The 16137-nt window shown below is 43.7% G+C and overlaps 1 protein-coding gene across 4 annotated transcripts in view; it reads right to left on the bottom strand.

Moving 5' to 3' along the window:
• The window catches only part of Mthfd1l (methylenetetrahydrofolate dehydrogenase (NADP+ dependent) 1 like), a 202896-nt gene that overhangs the window by 151366 nt on the left and 35393 nt on the right, over window positions 1-16137 (bottom strand). For all 4 annotated transcript variants that reach the window (XM_085842593.1, XM_021173653.2, XM_021173654.2 and 1 more), the window contains exons 8-11: window positions 14168-14279; window positions 6520-6611; window positions 5290-5387; window positions 3503-3676 (exon numbers count right to left, since the gene is read on the bottom strand). In XM_085842593.1, the coding sequence (XP_085698719.1) occupies window positions 3503-3676; window positions 5290-5387; window positions 6520-6611; window positions 14168-14279 (476 nt within the window). The remainder of the gene's footprint in view (window positions 1-3502; window positions 3677-5289; window positions 5388-6519; window positions 6612-14167; window positions 14280-16137) is intronic.

Here is a 16137-nt window from a genome sequence, read left to right as displayed (position 1 = left end):
TAACTTGAGTTTCATTTAAAAACAGTCATTAGACTTCTGGGATTAGAACAGAATTTCTATCAACTCTGCAATGGCCCTCAATATGCTTCTGCCATTTCTGCTCCTCCCCCCATAACAATTATACAACACAGCATTTGATCACGGATGATTGTATACATCGCAGGTACACGTCACCTTTCCTAGCTCTAAGATGCTTTTAAATATCTCAGTGTCCAATAATGTGCTTACTCATTGCAAGCCTGCCTCAAGCATACGTGCCTAAAAGCAAATTTGAGTAGAAGATGCTCCAAACTCAGAAGCAGGAGTAAGGAACGACCGTGTCCTTCCTGCCACGCCTCTCAGTGGTAGGGTATCCAGGGTACCTGAGGGTAGGATCGACATCTCTGTGCCCAGATGTATGAATATGAGGGCTGGGCTCTCAGGTTAGAAAGGAACCCAGGTAGTGCAAATGCTGGCAGCCAAAGCAGCCACAAACAATGAGGGGCTACACCAAATTATTTGGAAAAAGAAAAAGAAAATCTGTATGGAACAAGTACAAACTTCTTTGTCCTACTCGCTAAACAAGAGAGTTTAATAAATATGTGCATAGCCCTTATACTGTATTAAGCACTGTGAGCAATCTAGGGGTGGCTGAATGTTTATAAAAGGTCACATGTAAACTATATACAAACTACGGCATTTTATGGGCGGGACGTGAACTTCAGAGTTCCATGTCTTTAGCTGCCTGGAACTAGTGCCCTGGCCGACTGTAAAAGTTGACTACAACTTATTTCCCCTCTGGAGAACGATCTTCCTAGGGGCAAAGGCACAGATAGGCACATCCAGGGTTATCCACTTAGCAGTCTGTAGTGACCTCAAACTTTGAAACAGTGGAGATGTGTATCAGTAGAGGTGTCAACTGTAGAGCATCCTCGTCACATTGTCAAGCCATTTTCCTGTCTCAATATAACCAGAAGAGTGGTTAGAAACTTTCTTAAAGCTGTGACCTTTTAATACACGTCCCCATTAGCTGAGTGGTGGCGGCGCACGCCTTTGATCCCAGCACCTGGGAGGCAGAGGCAGGCGGATTTCTGAGTTTGAGGCCAGCCTGGTCTACAGAGTGAGTGCCAGGACAGCCAAGACTACACAGAGAAACCCTGTCTTGAAAAAAAACAATAAATAAATAAATAAATAAATAAATAAATAAATAAATACAGTTCCTCATGTTGTGGTGACCCCCCAACCATAAAATTATTTTTGTTGCTACTTCATAACTGTAATTTTGCTACTGTTATGAATTGTAATATAAATATCTGTGTTTTCTGATGGTCTTAGGTGACCCCATGAAGGGGTTGCTTGACTCCCAAAGGGGCCTCAACCCACAGGTTGAGAACCCCTGTACTAGAAGAATTAGAGACACTCTATACTAGTAGTTGTGAGCCGTCATTAACACGTGTTCACCATGGGGAAACAATGAAGCTAGAGGCAATGGAAAGATGCGCCACATGCATTTGGGGAACTCAGATGTAAACACTGGGATGCTTGCCACAGGGCCATGAGAAGAGTAATGTATCCGAGCTCATTGTTAGAAGTGTACCACTGAACACACATGGTATGACCTCATTTAAGGAAGGGCCTATCAGTGTGGACACTATCCTGACCTGAAGAACTGTGCCCTCTGAGTGGTGGAAATTGTGATATTTTATTCTCTTGTTTATTTTCGGTATTTTTTTATAAATCTTATAGTGAGACTACATTATATACTGTCATAGTTTGCTTTCTATTGCTATGATAAAATCCCATGACCTAAAGCAATCGGGGCAGGAAAGGGTTACTTCATCTTACAGCTCTCAGGCACACCCTGCCACTGAGGAATCAGGGCAGGAACTCAAGGCAGGACCTCAAGGCAGGAAGTGAACCAAAGACCATGGAGAAATGCTGCTTACTGTCTTTCTCAGCTGGCTTGTTACATAGACTAGGACTATATGGCTCAGAGTTGGTACCACGTACAAGAGGCTAGACCCTTCCACATCAATTATTCATCAAGAAAACGCCCCAAAGACTTGCCTACAGGCCAATGTGATGGGGACATTTTCTCAGTTGAGGATTCCCTCTTCCTATATGACTCTACCTGACAAAAAATAAACAGAAAGAGTAAACCTCCCCCAAAAACTCCCAAACCAAACCAAACCAACCAACCAACAACAACACCCCCCACCCCCCAAACAAACCAACCAACCAACTCGACTAGGACAGCAACCAACAACATGAAAGCAGAAAGCAATCACATGGATAACTAAGTCAATCTAAGTTAACTAGAAGTCAAATCCACAGCAAAGAAATGTCGCTACCTGATAAATGGATTTTATGCTTCAAGCCTCACCATTACCTATCTATCTATCTATCTATCTATCTATCTATCTATCTATCTATCTATCAAAATATCATGCATGCATGCATTTATCCACCTATCCATCCATCCACCCATCCATCCATCCATCCATCCATCCATCCATCCATCCATCCGCCTAGTTATGCACCTACTCATCATTTGCAACAGTCAATCACACACAATTGCAAGACCACACAAGAGTATATGTAACTTAATGTCAGAATAGTTCAAATCTCTTGGCTGAATAATTCAGGTAGCAAATATGTTTTTAAAAAGGAAACAACAAAAACCTCCCCTTTCATAAAAAGTATCAATTTGTTTTTCATGTATCAATACAATTGAAAATGGCCAACCTTAGTTTGAAATGTTTTGTAAGGTCCACATATGACAATGAACTACCAAGGACATTAACAAGGGAATGTATATTTCCCACAAATATCTTAAATTTTAAGTAGAATATGAAATGACATGTTACTCAAGTCCTAACACAGTTCAAAATAATGTGCTTCTGATTGTTATTTTAATCATGGAAAACTAAATTTAAACATCTAGGACAGCTGGGACTGGCCACACACGCTTGTAATCCTGCACTTAGGAGATAGAGGAAGGGGGATGAAGACTTCAAGGGCATCCTCGGCTACAGAGCATGACTTGGTAGCAGGTCGAAGAACCCTGAGGAGCAATAGGGCAAGAATAATAAAGCACTGGAGTTGAGAGTGTAGCTCAGTGGTACAGCCCTTGCTTAGCTTTACTCTCCAGCACTGTCAAAAGAAGCCACCGCACTCCTGTTTTGTGATGCAGTTCAGTGGTAGAGACCTTGCCTGTCATATACCAGACTCTGGGTGTGAGTCTCAGCATCACAAGTTAAAAAATAAATTCAAAAGCAAAACAGCAAACTTAGCAGCTTGTTACTCTATGTACAGAATAGAGAGTACTTCCCTCAGCTCTGCTAAGGCGTGAGGAGCCTTACCTCATGACAAACGGAGGCTTGTCAATTGACGCAAAAAGGAACAGGGTCAAAACCAAGAACGCAATGTACTTAAGGGGTGTGTGGACAGAGATAAATATGGATAAATATGGAAGACAGTTCTAGAAACACGTCTCTTCATTAGAGTCAGTGTGGAGTCTTACCCAGCAACCAAGACGTATTTTCCATCTGTTTGATCCTTTAACCTCTCCAGCAGGGACAATTGGACTTTGGCTTTGCTCTTGCCATAGATTTCAATTTCATCTGCAAGCAATCCTATCTCCTTGGCAAGGACATCCACAGCTTTTGGAGTCTGTCCCCGGGAAATCTCAATATCACTGGAGGGAGAGAGAAGAAGCGTGACAGAGGTGGTCGCCTCAGCTTAGGTGGTCGGCGCTCGAGGGAGAAGCATCCGCACACCCTGCCAACCATTAAATCAACCCAATTGCTTTGTGGTCCCTCTTCCCAGGCAGAATTAAACACAACTGCTAACAATTAAGATGCATGAGAAAGTGACTCTTCCCTCCCTTTCTTTGTGAGATATTATTGCAAAATATTATTAAAGTATCAAGACTCTAGAATGGTGTCAGGCACAAATTTAACACCCATGTCACAGGCAGAGGCCAAGTGTGTTCTTCATACTATGGCTATGGTAAACCCATTATTGGGCACACAGTTCCGTGCGGCAGAGGCTAGAACGGCTACCACATGATGCTTTCTCACCTGGCTAGCCAAAGTGTCTCTTGGCTATTCAGAAATATGGAAATGCTATTTTGTTTCATCTCCATCCATGCTTTCTCCCTTTCGCATTTTCAGTCCAAAAATAATAGTTGAGAATATTTTATTAATTATGTAATGGCTCGTGAAAGGATGCAGTACTCGAAACTCAATCTCAGACTGAAAAAAAGTCAGGACCTTCATTTGGAGGATGGCTGGGCATCACACGTGACTGAGGTGAGCACACAGTTGTCGTTATTACAGGGGCTCTCAGTAACAATGTGTGTACTGTGGACCACCCAGAGAACACTGCTGTGGCCAACATGCCCTGTCTCTCTTATTTGGGGCCAGCCTGTTCTTCTACCCCACTGAACATTTGCCTGAGAGGGAGGACTGAAGACACACTTATTCCTAGAGCCTAGAACATTGCATGAGAGAGGGCAATGAACTTGAACTTGAGACACAACAGTCTTCGAGGATGGAAAGAACCCACCCTCCCCCCCAACACACACACACACACACACACACACACACACACACACACACACACACACTGCCATAGGCAACTCTTCAGTTGCTACTGTTGACGACCTGCTCAGCCCCAATACAACTCTATAATTCTCTTCAGAACAGAGGACCAGGGCAGTCTGACCTTGGTATAGGGGATAATTGGTAAACATGCTGCATCCCTCCTGCTCCAGAGGGTACCAGAGAAGCTGAGAGGAAAATGATGCTTCAAGCCAGTGTAGGCTGAACTCTGAGCTTCCTTTAAGGCTATTCCCACCCCCCTCCCCCCAAGGTCACCATCATAGATCTTTCTATTTCTCTTCTCACCTCTCCTTAGCTTCTAGAATCTTGTTTTATCTCATCTTCGTGGCTAAAGTGTCTTAATTAGGTTTTCTATTGCTGTGACAAAATCCCATGACCAAAAATCAAGTTGGGGAGGAAAGGGTTTATTCAGCTTGCACTTCCAGATCATAATCCATCATTGGAGAAAGTCAGGACAGGAACTCAAGCAGGGCAGGAACCTGGAGGAAGAAGCTGATGCAGAGGCCATGGAGGGGTGCTACTCATTGGCTTGCTTCCTATGGCTTGTTCAAGATCAGCCTGGGACCATGTTTCAGATAAAAAAAAACACTCAAAAGCCTTGCATTATGCCAGTCAGCAACTGACCAGAGATACGTGTCCCTGGGGTGAGCCGCCATCAGTACCAGCCAAGCACAGCATCACCTACCTGGGCACAGGCGAGAGAGGCTGCAGTTTTAAGCAGTGCAGTCGCCATCTTCGATGTTGCTGCTCTCTGAGCCACCTCCTGCCGCTGCTCACCATGTTCTTCAGGAGAGAGGGGGAAAGAGACGGTGTAGATGTGAGGGTGACAGGGTTCCCACATCAACTACAGGAAGACTGCGAGGGGCTTACGGAGGCCAAGGAACCCCCAAGCCAGACAGTTATCACAGGTTATAAGCAACAATGTGATGCACATGCAATTAGCCTTGTAGACTTTGTTTATGGGCTTGTAGACATATGCACTGTTAAAACAGCTTAACTATTCACAAAAGATATCAAGACTGTAGATATGGTTATTCTTTAAAAGATTTATTGTGTGTTTATACATAAAAGTCAGAACTGGCAACATGGATGGCTTCTAATGGTTTCCAACATATGTTTATAATATGTTATTATTATTATTATTAAATTATTATTATGTGGGTATTTGTGGGGAACTGGGCATTTTCCCTACATGTATCATCTATGCACCATGTGTGGGGGATGTCAGAAGAGGACACTGGATCCCCTGGAACTAGAGTGACATATGATTGTGAGCTGCCATCTGGCAAACAAATCTGTATCCTCTGTAAGCGCAGCCCATCCCTTAGCCACTGAGCCACCTCTCTGGTCCACACCACCTTAGCTTTGAGACATGATCTCCCACTGAACCTACAACTGTACTGTCTCAGACATCCTCCTGTCTGTCTCCCCAGTGCTGAGAAGACAGGCTCACACCTTTTTTATGTGGGTGCTGGGGATCAAAGTCCGGCCCCTGTGCTTGTGGACCAGGCACTTCATTGACTGAACCACCTCCCCAGCCTCTTGGATAGATTCTTCATCTCAACCCTCAACCAAGCCCCATCTGGCATCTTGATTTCAACCACTTGAAAGGCTTGAAGCTAGCCAGCTCCCAGGTCCCTGGCACAGAAAAATTATGAGGCAATACACGCTTCAAGTTTTTGTGTTGGTACATTTGAGAGGTAATGCATTACACAGACACGACTTTGGGCATTTGCCTTGCACACATCATGCGATGGTAGGCAAGTAAAAAGCAAGTAAGTACCCATTTCCTCCCATCAGAGGGCTCTTTGACCCCAGACGTGGAGTGTCTAAAACTCCGCCCGACAGGCGGAAACACTGGAAAACATCAGAAACTACTACGAAGCCCAAACTCAGATGGCCACGTCCCACGAACCTGAACCCGCAGAGCCGCAGCCAGGAGACGCACGCTCTCTTCTGCAATGAGTCTGTTCACGGGCACCCCAGGAGACCCTCCTCTCAGCTTCCCTGCAAACACATTGAGTGGAAAAAGGCTTCTAACATATTTTCACTAATAAACAATTGCCCTCTGTAAAAATCCAGCACACAGAATCGTGGCGCCCATCAGTTATCACCAAGGTCAGGAAATGTCTACAGGCACGTCACCTCTGGCACAACCCTGAGGCTCTCAGCTGGGGCTATTTTGTATTTTTATATTAGAGGGATGTCAATGTCCCTTTAAGCTGTTAACCTGGGGATAAACGGAGGCATGGTTTAACAAAGCACACTATGCTTGACAGATATCTCACACTGAAGAACACAGAAACATCCAGGCATGGGTTCTTCAAGTACCCCAAGTGTGACACTGTGACCTACAAAAGCAAAGATACAATTATCTGGATAAGGTAGCCCAGCCTCTAAACCCAGCACTTGAAAAGCTGAGGCAGGAAAATAGACAGCTTGAAACTATCTCAGACTACACAGTAAAGTCTAGGCTCCACAGTATGACCCTGTCTCAAAAACATACACAAGAATTAATATAATGGTGGCTTTAGACAATTCTAGTTTGGTCTGGTAGTCTGTCATCTTAGTTACTCAGGAGGCCAAAGCAGGGGCACTGCAGGTTCAGGGCCAGCCTGAGGAAGAGAGTCCAACTCTGTCTCAAAATTTAAAAAGTAAGAGGAATGGAGATACAGCTTAGTGATAGAGTGCTTGTTTGGCTTGCTTGAGGCCCTGAGTTCAAGGCCCCGCACCTCTGCCACTCCCACAGCCAAAGATATCCATGATACTCATTGTAGAGGCAGCATGGCCTATACAGACTCACATCTCCACCTCTGACCCAGTCCCGCTTGGGTTGTTACGAAGAATAAAACCAACCGGCCAGGATTGTGTGAATTGAAATGTAGCAGGTCCACGAGGTGTACCATTAAGAATATTCATTTTAACTACCAGACATATGTGCTACCCAACATTTGAATTTCTGACACAGTGGGGCTTCAGACCCTTGAACCCTTACAGTATCACCCTAGAGCAATAGCGGAAGTGAAGTTGTTTGCAAGCACAAGGCACACACAGAAGTGAAACACCTACGGATAAACCCTAAAGCTGTGAAGAGAGCAAGCTTCCTTTGGTCATAAAACAACAACAATAACTTTATATAATATGTGTAAAATATATTCAATTAAATGAAATCAAATGTAGCGAATTCTTTATCAAACAGTATGACAGAGAAAGAAGACATTATATTTAAATACACACACACACATACATATATAATTTATAGATTATATTCATGTTTTCAAAGTAATAACTGTGGATTTTTTGTTTTGTTTTGAGACAGGGACTCAGTATGTAGCCCTGGCTGACCTTGAACTCACTATGTAGAACAGGCTGGCCTCAAATTCACAGAGATCTGCTTTCCTCTACCTCCCAATTTCTGAGATTATAGGTGTAAGCCACTATACCAATCATAACTATGGGCTTTTTTTTCAGTGTGTATGTATATGTATTCACATGTGTGTGCAAGTGTGTGTGTGCATATGTGTTCACATGTGGGTATGCGAGTGTGTGTGTTCAAGCACACGTGAACTTGGTTGATGCCAACCGTCTTCCTTGGTCACTCTCAGTTTGTGGAGGCAGGGTGCGTTGGTGATGCTGGAGCTACTCATTCTGCTGGTCTAGCTGGGCAGCTTGCCACCGAGATCCCCTGTCCTGCCTCCAGAGCGCTGGGATTGCAGGTGCCTGCTGTGCCCACCTGGCTTTCATGTGGGTGATGGAGATCTGAATTCTGGCCTGTATGCTTTTGTGGCAAGCATTTTATCCAATGAGACATAGCCTCAGCCCATAAATTGCTTGTTTTGTTTGTTTGTTTGAATTATCAAAAGAAAATTCCTGTCAGAAATATGGCCTAATTTCTATCAAAAGCAATTATGTTTTAGGATATTAATCTTAGGGATTGCGTGATGCTGTTTTGGGTCTGGGGTCTGGGGTCTGGGCTGGTTCATCAGCCTGTGGCTCTGGTAAAATGAATGTGTTGGCATTTTAAGAAGGTGGGACCTAGTGGGAGGAAGCGAGGTTGCTGGGGTCATGGCCTTGAAGGAGACACTGGGACACCAGGCCCTTCCAGTTTCTGTTTGTTTCCTTGTCCCCACTCCAGCCAGGATGTAGTGTTACATCACAGGCCTAAAGATACATGGCATAAACTCTTAGAAACCATGAACCAAAATAGACTTTCTTCCCTGTGAAAAATAGTCATTTTTCACAGGGGCAGAAAGCTGACAAATACATCTGTTTTTCAAATTTGGGAAGCATCAATAAGAATTTTGCTTTCCCCTCCTTTAGTTAACAATTATAACATTTATTAAAAGAAAACACACATGTAAAATGCTTTGGCCTGTATCCTCTCTTAATGGGAAAATAAATACTCCTAATAGCAACATTTTTTAATTAAGAAACCATTTTCTTGGGTTTCGGGACCACTTGACTCCTAAATTATCCACTATGCTGACAGTTCTTTACAAGAAATTGCACAAAACACTTAAGAGTATGTGCTCTGTAAAGTTCTGTTGTCACATGCAATCAGGGTGTTGGAAAAAAACCACATTCCCCATCTATAGTTTAAAGATTAGCAATATTTCAGCTCTATAAATCACATCTGGGCAGAAGAGTCAGAAGATGGGAGAGATTTGTTTTGCTTTCCTTTAACCACTAAAGACCTGTTCTTAAAATCCTGTCCAACTACTGCGGAGGAGAAGAAGAAGAAAAACAGGTACTGTTCGTTCTCCTGCCTTTTAGGAATGGGGAATTAAGACATCGACATTCCAGGGACTGCTATCAATCTGTAAGTGCATGGCCCCAGAACATAAGGGACACAGTTGCACAGTAAAGGATTTTTATCATTTTAGGGTCTTGTACAACACAGGGCTCAGGGAAAGAGAGACTGTGATGTGGTTAGGAAAAGTGTTGGGATGACTTCAAGGTATGAGGAACACTGTGAAAAACAGGTCTGAGCAGAACAGAACTCACTCCCTCCCTCCCTCCCTCCCTCCCTCCCTCCCTCCCTCCCTCCCTCCCTCCCTTCCTCCCTCCCTCCCTCCCTCCCTTCCTTCCTTCCTCCCTCCCTGTCTCCGGACAGCTAAATGAAGAGAAATGAATCCAGACAAGAATACAATGGCGTGATGGGACGAGAAATCGGGAGGAATTTTTGAAGAAAGCAGCAGGGATCAGTGAAAGGATGAGAGGCCTGAGTGGAGGGAGCCTTAACCCCAGGGCTAACATAACAGAAGCCTGTGGCCAGGTCAAATCCTCCCCCTCTGCAGAGAACCGGCCCTGACCCTAAATACACTCAATAAATACCCAGTTGCCTCTGAAGAAACCCTCTAGCACCATTTTGAGACAGTGCCCTTGAGAGTGGCCATCATCATTCCCACCATGTGAATCCCATCACATCAGAGCGTACAACTCACACTCTTTAAAGAGAAAGCTCTGAAGAAATGAAAATGATGTAAACATAACCATTATCCTCTATAACATGGCAACCTCTAAGGCCAACCAAACTAAGGAGGAATCAATACACTACATGCATAACCTATATGGTTTTGTTTTTGTTTATTTCATTTTTGTTTTCTGTTTTGTTTTGTTTGGAGAAGGACATTGTGTATTTAAGGCTGATTTTAAACTTCTGGCCCTCAGCTTTTACCACCCAGTGCTGGGATTCTGGGTGTGCATCACATCAGATTTTATGCCAAGGCGAGGATCCAACCCAGGCTCCTACGTGTGCTTGGTAAGAGCTCTACAAACTGAGCTACGTCCCCATCCCTTAAAAGTAACTACATGTACTGAGAACAAATTGAAATTTGAACTAGAAAATTGGTGAGCTACCTCAGGCAGAGACCTAGGAGAAGAAGAGAGCCAGCGAATACAGACATGGGTCTCAGAATAAAGCTCAAGGGTCAGAAGGAAGCATCCTCATCTCATTCCAAACACACAGGATGACAGAATCCTGCCTGAGTCTGCCCAATTGCTCAGAAGCTGCCACCATATTATTTTAGAATCTCCCACCCTGCTTACTTCCCTGGACATAACTTCTAAGAACATGCATACATTCTGCAGCTGTGAAGTCACGGCCTGTGTGTGCTGGCAATATGGTAGAGAGGGAGGGGTGTAGAGAGTGAACCAACATTCACTGGTAGCCAGTATGCTAAAGTCACTGCCCCCAAATCACCACGCCATTTGTCCTTCCCAGCTGAGTTTCTCAGTTCTATTTATCTATGAGGAGTGGAAAGTTGAAGTGATTTCCTCAAAGCCACACAGCCTAGAGGGTCAGTATAAATAAGAGTTTAAAAAAAAATCAGGTATGGAGTTGGTGGGCAGGTGGATCTCAGAAGTCAAGAACATGGATTACTCTGGCAGAAGACCGGGGTTTGATAGTACCCAGAACTCACAATAATGACTCACAACCACCTGTGGCTCTGGCTCCAGGGATATCTAAAGTCTCACACTTCAGGGAGCACCTGCACACACACACACACACACACACACACACACACACACACACACACACACACACACAAATAAAAGAAAAATAAATGAATCTTAACAAAAGATCCAAACCACTAAGTCTGGCTTGGTGGTGGTACATCCTTATCGCTCAGCCTCTGGAAGCTGATGCAGGAGGATTGAGAGTTCAAAGCAGACCTCAGCTAAACAATGACACTGTCTTAAAAACAAAATAAAACCTCACAACCAACAAAATGATTGTCTTTGCTTTGAGTGACATAACCTTAAATCCATGTCCGCCCTTTCCTTTCCTGTACATCAAACTGTCACCCTTCAGGGCCACAGAAGGGAAAACTCTTGGTCCCTCTGCATCACCTGGTTTCTTACCGAGCCCTGGAGACAGCTCATGACTTCTCTCACTCCACGCTAGATACTCCTTTCTCAGCAAGAGGAGACTCTGCAAATGACACTGAAACCCAAAGATGCTGCTGTTTGATGCTGCTCTCTGGGCCCAAAATTAAAGACCAGCTTCTCCATCCCATTCAGTACACAGGTTCCTATATCTTCCAACATGGCATACAAAATGGCCGTACTTTGGGCAAAGTCGGTTTTTTCGAAATCAAAGTGCTTCAAGATCACAGCATTTCTTCTTTTAAAAATAGTTTTATGTAATAAATATATAGCCTGAAGAAGAATGTAGAATTTCTGTGTCTAAATTTCATATACTCAGTTCATTGCACAGTGGAATGAAAGACCTGATTGTCAGGTCTGGTTTCTGAACACAATGTCACCAGCATCAGGCATCAGGAAAAAGCTCTCCTAGGGGTAGGTATCAATTAGGTATCGATGCCTCTGCAGAGTTACCGTACCATAACCCCCAGATCCTGTCTATGTGGGAACTTGGAGGAGGGTCTGCAATGATAACAATGAGGATGAAAACCTCATTAAAGACGCTCACCTTCACCCAACCACAGTGTATTCAAAATTCTGGCCTAGAGCTCAAACAAAAGAACTTTTTAAAAATGACTCCAAACAATCCATCCATTTGTTTTATGTGGCTTTACCTGCTCATGGTCAATGCTCAGCCTCCACTGTGTGTTCACTACAGGGCCAAGTGCTGTCTTGTTCACATGACATTCCAAAACCAACAAGGAAACAATTACAAAGGGACCAGACAAACTGAAAAGAAACTAGCTGCAAATATTCTACTTATAGAAAATTAAATCAATGCAGAGGCTTCTAGTCTTTTATGCCCTTCCTAGTACTGAAACATTGAAACCTAATGGTTTTTTTTTTAAATAAAATATTTAATGTTTATTCTTCGAGAATTTTATAATTAACCTCATGCCAACTCTCCAACAAAATCTAATGTTATTTATTATTATTACCATCATCATTCATTTGTTTGGTTTGAAACAGGGTCTTACTATAGTTCTTGGGTGGCCTTTGGCTTGGTACACAGACCAGCCATGCCTACAAGTATGAGATCCACCTGTCTCTGTCTCCTGAGTGCTGGGATTAAAGGTGTAATATCTTTAGAAAAAGCATTATCAAGACCACGAGCTCTAAAAGAAGCATTAAAAATAAAGAGTTCTCACGACACAAAATATATCATTTTTTTTTTTACAGAGCTTAAAGACAGTCCAAAAGAATATTGAAGTACATTTGTCTCCAGCTAGAATTGTGTGCAAACTGTTCTCAATATAAACGCTGACAAAACCCAGCAGGTAAATAGTGTTGCAGAAAATGTAAACTCTTTGAGAAGGCGGGGTGTTATAACGAAGTTCTTCATCTAGCTAGGACTCTGAGCCCAGTCAGCTTCTGTCATGATTTATAGGCTAGAGACTGCTTTCTTAGCAGGACAAATAAAAGCTGTCTGCATGGCTGCAGGTAATAGGATGTGTATTTTATGGGCTTTTGTTTCCAGAGTACAAGGGATGGGACACACAGTTTCATGTTTGTCAGGCAAGCCATCTACCACAGAGCTACAACCCCCCAGCCTTGCAAACCATGCATTTTATTCTTTTAACTTTTAATTTTAAAAATTATGTTTATAGCCAGGAGCGGTGGCACATACCTTTAATCCCAGCACTCAGGAGGCAGAGGCAGTGGGATTTCTGAGTTCAAGGCCAGTCTGGTCTACAAAGTGAGTTCCAGGACAGCCAGGGCTACACAGAGAAACCCTGTCTCGAAAAACCAAAACCAAAACCAAAAACAAAAAAAAAAAAAACAAAAACATTTATGTATTTAGTGTGTGTATGTGTGTGTGGTGTGTTTGTGTACCATAGCTGTGGTTTGTGTGTGTGGAGGTCTGATTCTTTTTTCTACACGTAGGGCCTGGGGACTGCTTTCAGGTCACCAGGCTTGGTGGCAAGTGCCCTTGCACACTAAGCCCACCTGGCAGCCACAGGAGTGTGTTTTGAAGAAACTGAGGGGCTCCTACATACATGGCTGCCTCTCTCCTGCGCCTCTACCCTCTCCATTGCTCTCTGTGCTTTTAAAGGTAGAATGTTTCAGGGGGCCCTGTGAGGAGAGCTCTGAGAACATACCGTTTATCTCCATTCTAGTCCTCCTGGCAGCTCCATTTCCTCCAACCCTTTCCCAGTTGTCATGTCTGTCAGTACCAGAGTTCACCAGAGGCATTTGGGGCAGACACCTCCCTGACTTCGTGGTTTCTCTCTGCTCATAATATGAACCTGGTATCAAAACACTCCAAAGGAGTGGTTCTCAACCTTCCTAATGCTATAACCCTTTAATACAGTTCCTCCTGCTGTAGTGATCCCCCAACCATAAAATCACTTCCACTGCTACTTTGTAATTGTAAATTTGCTACGGTTGTGAATCCCAATGTAAATATTTGATATGCAAGATATCTGAGATTCAAAAAGTGTCATGGGACTCCCAAAGGAGTCGTGACCCACAGGTTGAGAACCTCTGCCCCAAAGGTAGGCACACCAACAATCCAGTCTCTTGGCCTCATGCCTATAGCAGCCAGCATCTCAAGAATGTGGTCTCCCAAAGAAGCAAGGTCCGTCATCTGACCTGCCTTAGTCACTGTCCTGCCCCATCAAGGTGAAGACATCTACCTGACAAGAAGTCATGGAAGCAATTGAGAATGGTGGTTCCTGATGGAATCCATGCAGCAGGAATCTCTTCTGGCTTAGGTGAGCCTAAGACCACAATGTCTGCCTCTTGAAGCTAAAAGGCATAAAAGAGAGAAAATCACACACATTAATCTATAGCAGAAAGACAGGAGTAACTTCAGATGTCCGATGACGCCAAAGTAACGGACAAATTTTTTTTTTTTTTTTTGAGACAGGGTTTCTCTGTGTAGTCCTGGCTGTCCTGGAACTCAGAAATCCACCTACCTCTGCCTCCCAAGTGCTGGGATTAAAGGCATGTGCCACCATTGCCCAGCTGTAACAGACAATTTTAATAAAAGAGCCTGGAGTTCATTCCGAACTGTGGACATGAACTAAAATTGTGGACCAATTCTACTCAGGCATGTATCTTCTTCTTTTTTTTTTAAAGAAAAAAAAAAGATTTATTTCTTTTATGTATATGAGTACACTGAAGCTGTCTTCAGACACACCAGAAGTGGGCATCAGATCACATTACAGATGGTTGTGAGCCACCATGTGGTTGCTGGGAATTGAACTCAGGACCTCTGGAAGAGCAGTCGGTGCTCTTAACCACTGAGCCATTTCTCCAGCCCTCAAGCATATCTTAGGATAAGCAGAACATGACTAATGTGTCTTACAAAGAAAATGGAGCTTTAAAAATGTCATCACGGTAGCCACCTCAGTGTATAAGCTACATATGCATCGTTTTAATGAATTCTTCCTCTATGGATTATCTGTGTTCAGAAGAAAAGTGAGGATTGGGAGAAAAGCTCAGTCAGTAAAGAACTTGTAATGCAAACCTGGGACCCAACAGCAAATCCCCAAACTCACATAACCAGCCCTGGTAATGTGGCTGTGACCCAAGTACACCAATGAGTAAGGTGGTAGAGACAGGGCGAGGTCCCCAGAACCTAGTGAGTGAGCTAGACTGGGGCATGCACTGGCAAACGACCAAAGGGATTCTATGTCAAACAAGGTGAAAACTGAGCCTCTGACCTTCACATGCTTTCTGTGGCTTCACTCACACTCAGATGAGCATGCAACACACTCCTGTGACACACCCACACTCACATACCCACACATGCATGCTCACGAAGGGAGGGAGGGAGCGGAAGAGGAAGAAAGCGAGAAAAACTTAAAAAGAAAGAATATAAGAGATATCTCTGCTGAAACAATTGTCTAACTAGCCATTCTTCCTCCTCCAGGCTACACAGTCATGACACAGTTAAACAGCACCAAGGTCCGTGGAGCCAGCAGCCCCAGCAGTCTGACTGGTTCAAGCTGTGCATGATCCCTGCAGACAGATCTGAGAAGCAGCTAGACTTGCCGGTGATGTTATGTGTAGGGGAAGTGTTCTAGTGGGAAGACGATTGTAAACATCTGTTCTGAAAAGCCATTTCTCATTTACATACTTAAATGACTGTCATAAATTCAACCACAGTGATTCTCAAAGGCAATGCAAATGTTTAAGCCTGGCTCCAGAGCAGCAGATAAGAAACATCATTTTGCTAGGCGTTCTTGCACAAAGACTGCAAGACCAGAATATGTTAAAACACCTATTGAAAGGATGTATAGAAGCACAGTGAAGTGTTCATTTTGGGAGAAGCCAGGGATCATAGCTTCATACCAGCCCCCTAAGAACCCTCTGATTCCTACACGTGGTATCTTTGATATAACCCGTTCTCTTCATTACCCATGAATCTTGAGAATCTTATTCCAGCTCCTCAGCTACATATCTATATCCATCTCTAAAGCAGCTGTGCCAGTAAGCAACCAGGGGGCAGTTAATGCCCGCACAGAAGGGACAAAGCCACCCCCACCCCTAGCCATGATCACAGTATAGATGCTAATTCTTTCTGGAAAGAAAAAGTGCTAGATGCTTAGATCAATAAATAACCCACTGAGGACAGGATAAGGTTTTAATGAGCTCAAAC

The sequence above is a fragment of the Mus caroli genome, unplaced genomic scaffold (genome assembly GCF_978045245.1).
Source record: "Mus caroli unplaced genomic scaffold, Mus_caroli_1 scaffold_9, whole genome shotgun sequence".
Taxonomy (NCBI): Eukaryota; Metazoa; Chordata; class Mammalia; order Rodentia; family Muridae; genus Mus; species Mus caroli.
The sequence above is the reverse complement of the archived record's forward strand: the minus strand, read 5'-3'. Positions and strand labels throughout refer to the sequence as shown.